At 48.8% G+C, this 12,054-nt stretch overlaps 1 protein-coding gene across 16 annotated transcripts in view; it reads left to right on the forward strand.

Annotated features, from left to right (window-relative positions):
* The window catches only part of PHYLLO (2-oxoglutarate decarboxylase/hydro-lyase/magnesium ion-binding protein), a 169,922-nt gene that overhangs the window by 27,115 nt on the left and 130,753 nt on the right, over positions 1 to 12,054 (forward strand). For 8 of the 16 annotated variants that reach the window (XR_015263729.1, XM_086784346.1, XM_086784344.1 and 5 more), the window contains exons 3-7: positions 5,632 to 5,740; positions 5,904 to 6,015; positions 7,548 to 7,665; positions 7,859 to 7,975; positions 8,081 to 8,281. Coding sequence is in view for 15 of the 16 variants with exons in the window: in XM_086784346.1 (XP_086640472.1) it covers positions 5,632 to 5,740; positions 5,904 to 6,015; positions 7,548 to 7,665; positions 7,859 to 7,975; positions 8,081 to 8,281 (657 nt within the window). In the remaining variant the exon portion in view is untranslated. Of the gene's footprint in view, positions 1 to 5,631; positions 5,741 to 5,903; positions 6,192 to 7,520; positions 7,666 to 7,839; positions 7,976 to 8,080; positions 8,282 to 12,054 lie in introns of those variants that run through there. The other 8 variants (XM_086784358.1, XM_086784357.1, XM_086784354.1 and 5 more) reach the window with 7 other exon arrangements.

Raw genomic sequence — 12,054 nt, forward strand, 5'->3', positions numbered from 1 at the left:
CTGATGCATGGCAGCATGGGGCTTTCTCCCGGTCTCAGGACAGTCTTAGTTTCTCTCGGTCGGATCGACGGCAGGGAGGGACTAATCTATCACGGATTGATCGCTTTTATGTGGGCGACTGGTTAGGGGAGCGAGGGGGCTCCGTCGGCATTCTCGCTGGCACCTCATTTTCAGATCATGCGCCAGTTATATTGACATTGGAGGAGGGGACACGGGAGCCCAGCTTGCAGTTGAGGATCCCAGAGAGGGTACTTACAGATCCCAGTCTCGCTGAGGACATTAAGAGGATCTGGCATGATAGTCAGTGCTCTGACCAGGATGCAGCGGGCCAGTGTGCCCAGGGACTCATTGATCTTAGCTCTTTTCTACACGCTGCAGCTTTGACACGACTGGGAGAGATTCGCGAGCGGGAGCAACGGCTGAGACGCAGCCTTGCTTCGCTACAGCGCCTTCAGGAGCAGCAGCCTGCATGTGAGTGGGTGGCGTCCCAGCTGAGCCAGGCACGCCAGGAGGTTAGAGAGGTAGAGGAGCAGAGACATGAGTTTTACTATCGTCGTCAGGCCTCTCAGTGGACGCAGCTTGGTGATAGAGTGACTGGAGAGTTTTTTGAGATCACTGGACCCCGTCATGCGCGAGCAGGAGTTCGCCAGCTCGGTAGATCGGATGGATCGGTAGCTACTGAGCTCGGGGAGATCAGAGCCATTGCTACTGCATTTTATAGTGACCTGCTTTCAGCGGAGCCAGCCACTGAGGATCGAGATGTTTGCAGACAGACTGTGTGGGTCCATGTGCAGAGGAGGGTCACAGACCATATGCGTACAGTTCTAGGTGCGCCTCTGTCAGAGATTGAGCTTACCGAGGCCTTGAGGGTCCTGCCGCGACATAGTTGCCCAGGGGAGGACGGACTGACGCCGGCCTTTTTTATGCGATATTGGGACCTTTTGGGGCATGGCCTCCGCCGGGGCTTTCAGCATGTTTTGGACACTGGGGTGATGCCGCAGAGCTTTTCAGAGGGCTTGATCTATCTTATCCCCAAGGGGGAGGGAGTATCGGATGACATTCGGCATTGGAGGCCTATTACGATCCTCAATACTGTCTACAAGGTCTTAGCAAAGGCCTTGAGTTTGAGGATCTAGCCCTTCCTGGGGGAGTTGATTCATGCTACTCAGACAGGATTTGTCAAGGAGCGCAGTATCCTTGACAACATCTTTACTTTCTGGGAGGCGACGGCCCGAGCTAGGTTTCTTGGCGAGGACTTGGTCGTGATGCTTCTCGATTTTGAGAAGGCATACGATAGAGTTGATTGGGGATTCTTAGAGGGCACTATGCTACGCCTGGGCTTTGAGCCAGGATGGATCAGAGGGGTGGCAGCTTTGTATTCCACAGCTCGCAGCCAGGTGCTGATTGCAGGAGGTCGGGGGCCGAGTTTTGAGCTGACCAGATCAGTCCGTCAGGGGTGTCCTCTCGCCCCTTTCCTTTTTCTCTTCTTTGCGGAGGCTATGAGTATGTATTTGACGGCAGAGGAGGTTGGTTTGAGAGGACTTCAGCTCCCAGTCCGGGGGGAGGATTTGCTTGATGCTGAGTTTGCAGACGACACGGGCTTATTTTTGCATGGCCAAGAGGCCAATCTTATTCGGGCAGAGCAGTCGCTCCAGGTTTTTAGTGCAGCTTCGGGAGCATTGATCAATTGGCGCAAGACAGTGGCCTTTTGGATCAGTAGTGCTCCCACTCCGGCATGGAGCCCGGACCCCGGTTTTAGATGGATTCCTCCAGGCACAGCAGTGCGGTATTTGGGATGCCAGATTGGCCTTGATTTGTCACCTGAGCAGCAGATTGCCCCGCTTCTTCTGAGCATTCGGAAGAAGCTATTGTATTGGAGTACAGCTAGACTATCCTTGGCTGGGAGGGTGGTGGTGGCAAATCAGGTGCTGTTAGCGACTATGTGGTACATTACGTCTTGCTGGATTTTCTCGAGCTCTTGCATCAGCCAGGTACAGAGGCTGATCAGGAACTTTCTGTGGTCTGGGCGGGACGGTTAGCCAGCTCGGGCAAAGGTTGCATGGGCAGTTATTACACTTCCGCTGGCTCAGGGCGGTTTGGGCATTATAGATCCAGTCGATCAGAGCAGAGCCTTATTGGGGAAGCTTATTGTTCGGGGGTTGCTTCCAGGCGCTGAGCCTTGGAAAGAGCTCCTCTTGCAGCGACTGCAGGCCCGGGCGCCTCCTGCAGGGGGTACTGCAGGGGGTACTTGAGCATTGATCAATTGGCGCAAGACAGTGGCCTTTTGGATCAGTAGCGCTCCCACTCCGGCATGGAGCCCGGACCCGGGCTTTAGATGGATTCCTCCTGGCACAGCAGTGCGGTATTTGGGATGCCAGATTGGACTAGATTTGTCACCTGAGCAGCAGATTACCCCGCTTCTTCTGAGCATTCGGAAGAAGCTTTTGTATTGGAGTACAGCTCGACTATCCTTGGCCGGGAGGGTGGTGGTGGCAACTCAGGTGCTGTTAGCGACCATGTGGTACATTACGTCTTACTGGATCTTCTCGAGCTCTTGCATCAGCCAGGTACAAAGGCTGATCAGGAACTTTCTTTGGTCTGGGCGGGACGGTCAGCCAGCTCGGGCAAAGGTTGCATGGGCAGTTATTACACTTCCGCTGGCTCATGGAGGCTTGGGCATTATAGATCCAGTCGATCAGAGTAGAGCCTTATTGGGGAAGCTTATTGTTCGGGGGCTGCTTCCAGGCGCTGAGCCTTGGAAAGAGCTTCTCTTGCAGCGGCTGCAGACTCGGGCTCCCCCAGCAGGGGGCACTTGGGCACCAGAGATTCGCTGGATCTTCATAGAGATGAGGAGGACAGGCCTCAGTAGAGGATGGGAGGACAGATTTGCTTTGAGTATCCTGAGAGCTTGGGAGCTGCTGAGACCGGGGCTCTCTCAGCGGCCTCCTTCTTGTGTTGAGGAGCGGGCCAGACAGCCGCTCATCTGGAGCCCAGCGGTTCGTACAGAGCAGGGTCATATGCTGGGTTCTCGGCCTCGTCTAGCCTGGGGACCTTTAGCGGCAGGCCCAGCTCGTAAATTTGGAGACTGGCAGGCTTTCTGCAGTCTACCAGAGGAGACCCAGGTGGAGAGGCTGAGTCACTTCAGAGGGGGGTTGATTATGAGGGATGATATTCAGGAGGCACTTACAGAGGAGTGGTTCACACCTCTCGAGCCAGTGGCCCCACGGTGGATGGGAGCCTTTACACAGTTGGAGATCCTGATTGCTGTCAGAGCTAGCACTGAGGATGGCAGATGCCTCTATTATGAGATACAGGATGAGGGCAGACTCCAGAGAGTGGAGGTGGAGTCGCCTTTGGTTGCAGAGTGCACTTTTCAGAGGATTCGGGTAGTGGCTGCCGCTTCTCGGAAGTGGCATATTGACCCCGACCCTGTTGACGTGCTCCCGGATTGGCGCATATGGGCATATGCAGCGCGCCCCTTGGCCCGGCTACAGTGGGACCCCGGGGAGTACGAGTGGCATGATCCTTATGCATCCCTTGAGGCCACAGAGATCACCTTTTTCCAGTATACTGTTCGGCTGGGACGGCATATTTTGACGGCGAGGAGGACGGTTTCTCCAGCGGCAGCGGGGCATTGGCGATTGCAGGGACTATCACAGGAGTTCCTGGAGGATTTCTGGGCTCGGCTCTGGGCTAGTCGACAGGCCCGCAGGATCTCGGCTTTTCAGTGGCTGGTCGCCCACAGGGGCTCAGCGGTTGGCACTTGGCTTGTTTACAGCGGTCTTCCGGCGGCCTGCGTCCGATGCGGCCACCCTATGGAGACACAGAGACATTGCCTTTGGGACTGCCCTCAGGCACAGCAGATTTGGCTGCGGATGCTGCGTATTCTGGCCCCCCTCTCTCCAGAGGGTATGTTTACGTGGGGTGCCGCTGCTTGGTCGACTTCATCAGGGCCTGCTATGGGCTATGAGATGGAGCAGGGCAGTCAGGCCATCAGATTTATTAGGGGCCAGCCTCGCCTGGTTCCGGCACCGGATTTCTCGTCCGCCAGCTGGACACAGGAGAGGGATTTACGATGGGAGCTCCTCAGCAGCCTCACCATCTGGTTCACCTGGAGGGCCCGGTGCTTTACGGCCTTTGAGGGGAGATTAGAGCCACCAGCAGAGACTGTTCGGGGGATTTGGCAGGAGTTGATCCACACCCTGCGAGAGGACAGTACGACCACATCCGGGGAGACTCGGATGAGGCGATCTTACGGCGCCAGGCCTTTCACACCACTTGGCGCTGCGGCCCGTTCTACACCCTACACACGGGATCCCCCCGTTGGCACTACAGGCCACCTGTTTGGCTCTTCCCCCCCCCTATTGTATGATTTAGCCGCTCAGTTCTTTAGACTGATGCTTGTATTTTGCAGCACCTAGGGAGAGTCTCCCGGGCTGCCATGATGTATTCAGTGCTCTTCTCTCTGTTAGGAGCAGGAGAGATCTCTTTTGTAGCCCTAGGGGCGTTTTTTACATAACTAATGAAAGGATCTTTTCTCGGAAAAAAAAAAAAAGAGATGTATCCATTGCATAATGCATGTGCACGCATCTCTGCTTACTTGAAACTTATTTCATGTGACTTGTTTTCATGTGACTGCCTGCTATGGTGTGTCTAGTTCACGAGCAAGGGACGCCCACCCGTGAACTGTGGAGTGCCCTGTATTTTGGCATGGTTTGTGGCATGTGAACAGGTGGTAAGTATTCACTTAAACCTTTGTTTTATTCTTGTAAAGGGTTTATAGCCTTTGTGTTCATGCTTCATTAGAGCCGGGCACCACCAAGGGGCCAAGGTGTGGCTAGCCCAAGCTACTCCAATAATAGACTTCAGTGTTGAGAGGGGGTCAAGGTGTGGCTAGCCCAAGCTACTCCAATAATAGACTTCAGTGTTGAGAGGGGGTCGGCCTGTTCATGGCCATAGTGGTGGTGTACTGTGCAGTGCTTCTCTCTTGTAGATTATCTTGTGCAATGATGTATCTTTTAGTTGTTTTGTGCATTGTGGTCGTTACATTTTAAGTGTTGACATGTGTATTGTTCACAAGATGGTGCCCGAGGACGTTCACTCCTAGCTGGTGTAGCTACAATGTCCAAGTATCTTATGAATCCCCTGTAGTTTATCTTAGTAACAGAACTCAATTTGAAGCAGATTACACTTTCAAAAGGATTCGAAGAATTCTTAGAAGCACTAAGCTCAAGAGAGGGTATTATCATGGCACCTGTACATATCCCTATGAGTCTTCCAAGTCATTCCCATTTCTTCTTATTATGATCAATTAGTAGCACTTTTAAGGTGCTGTTCAACACCTTAAAGGGTAACTTTGGTTGCTCCCCCTTGTATAATATGATTTTTTCCTGAATAAGTGAGTCAATCGAGCAACAATCACCAGTAAAACTCCATTAAATGTCTTGGAACGTTTAGATCTTTTAAAGAGAGCAAATCAATATGCATTTTTATGTGCTTGTGTGTTGGAGCCTCTGAGCATATCATTCTGACATTTGAAGCTGCTTGATTTTGTGGTGTTCATGAGGTACAAGCTTGTTGTTTGTAATTGGAGATTGGTTAATTGTGTTTCAACTGGGGTTTGGATTGCAGGTTGCCTTTTCAATAGAAATGAAAGCGCTTCACTGGCTTCAATCTCAGATACAATGTGAGGAGTTGCTACCACGGCTTTATTTTTCTCCTCGAGGGAAATGTGGTGAAGGTAATTTATTGTAATATATCGTCTTCGCACATAAATAGTCATAAATGATGTGGTTAGACCTTTTCAGGTGTGTCGGGGTAGTGAGGCCCTGAACCTCAACCCTTATTCTAGAAGAGATGATGAGGTCTCTGTTTGAGCTGATTTACAAACTTGTCATTGGCAGGATTTCATGAAGAGGAGGTGGATGTCCTTAAGGGTGTTGCTGGGATTGGGTCTGCAGTGCTTTTCAAGGGTCAAAAATCGCTCTTATCAAAAGATTTGAAATGTCTCAAAAGGTTTGCTTTATCAGGCTTGATTTCAACATCTTCAAAGATTCGACTACCCTTTATTTGCAGATTTGGCTCACAACCACATAATCATGCTCAGTAGATGCAAATTCTTAAGAGACGATTGTTCTCCAGATGCTTAGTCAATTAGATGCAGTATTGTGAGCCGATGCCTGCATTTATTTGTAAGTTTGAGCTTTTGATGTGATTACATTTAAAAAAAAAAAGTAAAGTTTTACTCCGCACCTTTTTCTTCTTCGAGATGGCATACAGTTTTTCAAGAACATATGGCTGGCATAGGTCAACAATTTGTGGGTTACAACATGCATTTCAACATATGCATTGGAACAGTGCGATGTATTTGTGCCAATTAAAAAATGGCTTGAGGATCATCTTACACCGCTAATTTGGTCAACTCTGACTTCAGCCAATATGAGACAAACACACTAATCAAGCCTGTGTAATGAATTGAGATCTTTCAATCCTCAAGACTGTTGCTATTAGCTAGGAAACTACATTCCGGACTCTTCTAGCAAATGGCTGCACATGATATAATGGACACAATTGAGACACTGAACCACTGGACAGAGGGACTGTTAAGTTCGGGGGGGGGACCTCCATTCTGTGTCTAATTCGAAAGAAAGGGCTTGGCACCTGTGGATGCCTTGACAACCAAGGTGCATTTGTATTTATTAAGGCTGTGATCTGTTCCAATCACAATTCTCTATTCATTGGCGCGATAGGTCTTGCCACCAGGTCTCAGGCTTTCTCTGGATAGGTACACTCTTCTTCTTGCCAATTCTGCAGCTCATCCTGGCAAGTGCTGAATAAGCCACCCTTAGTGCCACAATATGTGAAAGAGGTAAAATAACCTGCCAGTTCAGCTTCAATGTGCCTTGTCACTTGCTTATGGGTCATGTATGTGATATCATTTTTCAATGCATACTTTTTTCATTAGTGTTTAGACATTGTTGGTGTTTCCAAGTCATTATGGGCATTGGTAGTGCTCACGTGCATTTATAGTGCGTAGGTTCTTTTTAGTCTAGTATCATCTCCTTTGATGGTGTTTATGTGAAGTGGAAATGATCCACACAAATTATCTTCGCCATTTGTGTGGAAATGATCCACACAAATTATCTTTGCCATTTGTTTTCCCCAACTAGCCTTAGGCCAAGATCCTCCCGTATTCATCGTTTTTCACTGCCATAGGTGCCTACACTAGGCACTTTGTTTAAATCTGCCCCTAGGCGATGCTGCCAAGGAAGCACTTTGTGGGGTTTTGAACCTAGGACTTCACGGTCCTAGACAAACAGCTTTACCACTTAAGCTATCATCTCATTGGCATCTTCAACACGGGGACAGAAATCAACATTTATGTACCCGCGTTATTGTGGAGATGGTAAGGCGGTTGGTTCCAGTGTGCTGTCGAGGGGTCTAACCCTGGTGGACTGTACAATATAGTATAATATACCATAATTGCAAAAAAAAAACAATCAATGTTTTTGGTAATTCAGGTGATAACCAGGGCAAGGTCTCTCCAGGTTTCTGTTGAGAGGTTCTTCTCTGATCAGAGCGTATGGTGCGATACGTTTCAATGCTGAGATGGAGCCATCAGAAGAGTGGAAACCTTTTGGCTCTTTCTTCTTCTTTATACCCCAAGTGAGTATATATTGTCCTCATTTCAATTATTTTAAAGGTCAGTCTTTTTACTAGTACATGTTGTCCTCATGTGCATTATAATTGGGAGTTTTTTCTTTGGATAATATGGACAGTTATCAGGTCCATATTTGCTTCCATGATCTCTTTGAAAGTGAGTACTTATGGTTAGAACAGTGGATTGTTGCCAATGCAGATTGAATTCTGTGAGTGCCCAAGCTGTTCCCTTCTTGCTGTGACTATTGCATGGGATGAAGCTTTGGGTAGGGCTTTTGATGAAGCCGTAGCTTCTGCTAAAAAGGCACTACTGCTGGTAAAAGTCATCTTAATTTACAACCAAGAGGCTACCTTTTTGACTTGGATGAAACAGGAATGACCCATTCAATTTGTGAATTGGTTCTGTTTGTATTTCATGCAGTTGTCTGATCAAGTTTTTACAACAAGTCCGAGCCCTCTTCTCAAAAGATTGCACAAAGAGCATGCACCATCTGAGCGAGCATGGCATGGTGTAATGAAGGATCTGTTAGAAATTTTAGAATATAATGAAGTAAACCAGCCATCTGCTTCAGAACAAATCCTTATGAAGCCTGTCTTTTATAATGCAATTGGGCTTTCAAAGGTATGTTTATGGTCTAAATGAAAAACCAATCTTTTATTTTGTAATGGTTTAACTATCAAGGCTTCCTTGAAGGCTGAAGTTATTGGTATTTTTAGTTGCTTTCTTTTTGCACGAAGTATACAGAACCGTTCATAAGCATGAAGAGGGATCTTCTTTCCAATTACCATGGCGAAGCTTAAATTATTCTTGCCTTCTTTTAGTATTTCCTCCAAAGGGTTCTTCATGAGTTGAGCTGCGGCCCCTCCCTCAAATAAAATATATATATATATATATATATATATATATATTTTTTTTTCCGAGAAAAGATCCTTTCATTAGTTATGTAAAAAACGCCCGTAGGGCTACAAAAGAGATCTCTGCTGCTCCTAACAGAGAGAAGAGCAGTGAATACATCATGGCAGCCCGGGAGACTCTCCCTAGGTGCTGCAAAATACAAGCATCAGTCTAAAGGACTGAGCGGCTAAATCATACAATGGGGGGGGGAAAGAGCCAAACAGGTGGCCTGTAGTGCCAACGGGGGGATCCCGTGTGTAGGGTGTAGAACGGGCCGCAGCGGTTTTCAGCAAAAAGACAAGAAATTACAACAAAAAATAAAAGCTGTTTTGCTGAATTTCAGTCATTGGGAGTGTGTGGGAGAGTGAACACCACCTGGAAACACTCTTGTAAGCTTGGAAAACACACTAGCAAGCTTGGATATGGAGTTGGGAAGAAGAAAGTGCAAAAAAATACAGCCAAAGAGGCCTCATGAAGGGGGCGCCTACTTCTAGAGAGAAGGAAGAGAGATATGGTGATGCTAGAAGTCATCTCCTGTCTATTTTTATACACCAGGGCCTCTGTTGTGGGTGTGCCCGCCCTTATTAGGTGTTTTCTCATTTTTTCCCACTCTCCATATTTTTTTCCATTTTTCTGTGGCTAGGGAGACAGCCCTGAGATGGTAGGAGGACCCAGTTTTGCTGGCCGACTGCATCAGCATGTTTATGTTCTCATTTTGGAGCTGGCCGACTGGACTGGACCGGTCGTGGACCTTCTGTGCTGTGGCCGACTGCTGTTTGCAAGTCGTGGGTGTCTTGTCGGTTGCCCTACAGCAGGCCGACTGCTGTTGGGGGGCCATATAAAATGGCCCCCAGTCCTCTTGTCAGTATTCTACCAATTTCGGGATTCTTTTGTGTATATAGAGCAGAGTTACACGCCTCTATCTCTCTCTCCCTTGTGCTGTGATTTTTTTGCATTGCGTTTTGCTCGTGTTTCAAGATCTGGTCATCATCTCCGCTACGTATTCTGACATGGTATTAGAGCCCGGGCGTGTGTGGTCCTGGGCGACCCCCTCGCGCCTCGGTGGCTTGCGGAGCTCGATTTGAGGGAGGGTGTTGGAAGGTTGGTGATTTTGAGCGTGTGATCTATGGCTAGAAGGTGCCTTGGATTATCCCATAAGTGGAAGCATGGGAAGTTGAAGAGCCATATATAGGCTAGAGTGGCACCTTGTCATAATCATCTCCTCCGGCCGGTGTTTTGGGAAGCAGCTCACTGGGAGATGGGAGCCCGGTGGAGGGATGTTGCAGTGCCCGTTGGGGGTGTTCGTGGTGCTCGATGGTGATGCGTCTCCTACGTGCGTTAGTCTTCCGCTGCGCATTCTGACATGGTATCAGAGCCTAGGCTCTAGATATTTCTTGGGATTTGTGTGAGCAAGAGGGGGATTGTTGTGTTGCTGATTGGTGGACCGTACGGGACTGTTCGGGAAGAGGAGAAGCAAGAGGACGGCGGTCTGATTTGCTGGACAACCACTTGCAAGTATTAGTTCTTCTTTGTTCCCACCCACCCACCCTTTTTCAGTGTACATCTCCACAATGGCAGAACTGTTTGAGATGGCCGAGAGACATGTGAAGATCCCGACACTCCCCACGTTCCCGGTGGACCATCAGTTGGACGGGAACAACTACGGTATATGGAAGGTTATGATGGAATCTGTTCTGGAGTCTTACGACCTCGCTGATTTCGTCGTTGTTGGGGCTCCACGGCCGGAAGTAGAGGAAGGGGAGTTACCGTCGATCCGAAAGGACCCGGAGGCTCAGACACAGATGTGGGATCGTGTCAGCGCCAGGGTCCGTTTATTTATCTTTCTCAACTGCACACTGCAAGTAATCAATCATGTAAAGCATATGACGCTGGCCAGAGGTATATGGTAGCATTTGGCTTCTCTTTACAACAGGGTATCGCCCATGAAGAGGATTTCCTTGGAAGTACAGATGCGGGTTATGTGCCCTGCAAAGTCGTCGATAATACGGGAAAATATTAACAAGCTGCAGGCTCTTTAGCAGGAAGTTCTTCAGGCTGGGAAGGAGATATCGTCAGAGGACATGGCCATAACGTTGCTGTCACATTTGCTCTCTCAGTACTCAGCATTTTACTCGTCTTTGATTACCAGTGGCAGGCTCAGCACCATCACGTGGGAGGAGCTTGTGCCCATGGTCTTGGACCAGGAGGAACGATTCACGAACCCTTCTCAGGGTGGAGGTTCGGAGGCCTTAATTGGCCAACGGTCGAAAGGCCGTAACACGGGCAAAGGGAAGGCTTCGTCGGAGAAGTCTTCTGAGAAGAAGTCTGTTACTGACCGCGAGAAACTAAAGGCAGAGAGGACCTGTAATGAATATGGCGAGAAAGCGTTCCAAGCAGAAGACCGAGAAGGGTGAAGATTCCTCAGTAGCAATCATGAAGACTTCGGCTTTTGTGCACCTGGAGGTGATGGACACTGATGTTTCATTTTCTTCAGGCAAGGAGGAGATTGGAGGATTCTCCGCAACGGATACTCGAGGGTGGATTCTAGACAGTGGTGCTTCCAGGCACATGACTCCTCCTCGTTTAGATTTACAGGATCTATGCAAGTATTCTGGTCACATTCTTACTGGGGATACATCCACTATCCCAGTTCACAGTGAGGGCAGGATGGAGATAGTTCCCGATGGCAGAGGGGGGAAGCATTCCTCCCAGGTGTTGTATGTTCCGTCACTTGGTTTTCATCTGTTGTTGTCAGTGCATCAGGTTTGCAAGACTGGCGTACGGGTGGAGTTTGATGAGCATTTTGTTGCTCTCTGGGACAAAGCAACAGGCCAGGTGGTTTGGGAAGGTGGAATGGAGAATGGAGTTTACAAGCTTTCAGCACTCTCTCTCCCACGTCCTCAGGTTTGTGATGAGTGGCAGTCTGGTAATGGCCACTTAAGTGTGGATACGCTGCAGGTGCAGGCTTTCCTGGACCAGATGGTGGATAGCTTGCCAGTTGATGGCAGCAGTTGGTAGGAACTTTCCAGTACTGATGTTGGTGGTTCTTGTGTTCGTCAGTCAGAGGAAACTGAGCAGGTAACTTATGCTCTGATGTCTCGTAGTATTCGGGACAAAGAACCTCCTGTAGTTGAGGATGTTCTTTCCACGGGGGACCTTTCGGAAAGCCAGGCAGGTGGCAGTTGATTACTTGCAAAAGGAGGTGGTTTCTCCAAGCTTTGTGGTTCCAGATTTAGAGGGGGTGGTTGACAGGTTTCAGAAGGCCTTGCGTGGTCTTCAGCAAGTTTTCGGGACTTGGTTTTGCACTGTAACAGGTGTTGATCCTTGTGAGCAGTGTGATGCCTCTTTGACTCAGAAGCAGGATGGTTCATTGATCTGGTTAATGGACACCAGATCAAGGTTGATGCCGTACGTACGTATGGATCAATACTGTACGGTACAGCCGTACGGTACGGTACGGTAAAGTACCGTACTGTACGGATCCGTACGGAAACATTAAA

The sequence above is a fragment of the Cibotium barometz genome, chromosome 47, assembly GCF_041138505.1.
Source record: "Cibotium barometz isolate CiBa-2024 chromosome 47, ASM4113850v1, whole genome shotgun sequence".
NCBI lineage: Eukaryota > Viridiplantae > Streptophyta > Polypodiopsida > Cyatheales > Cibotiaceae > Cibotium > Cibotium barometz.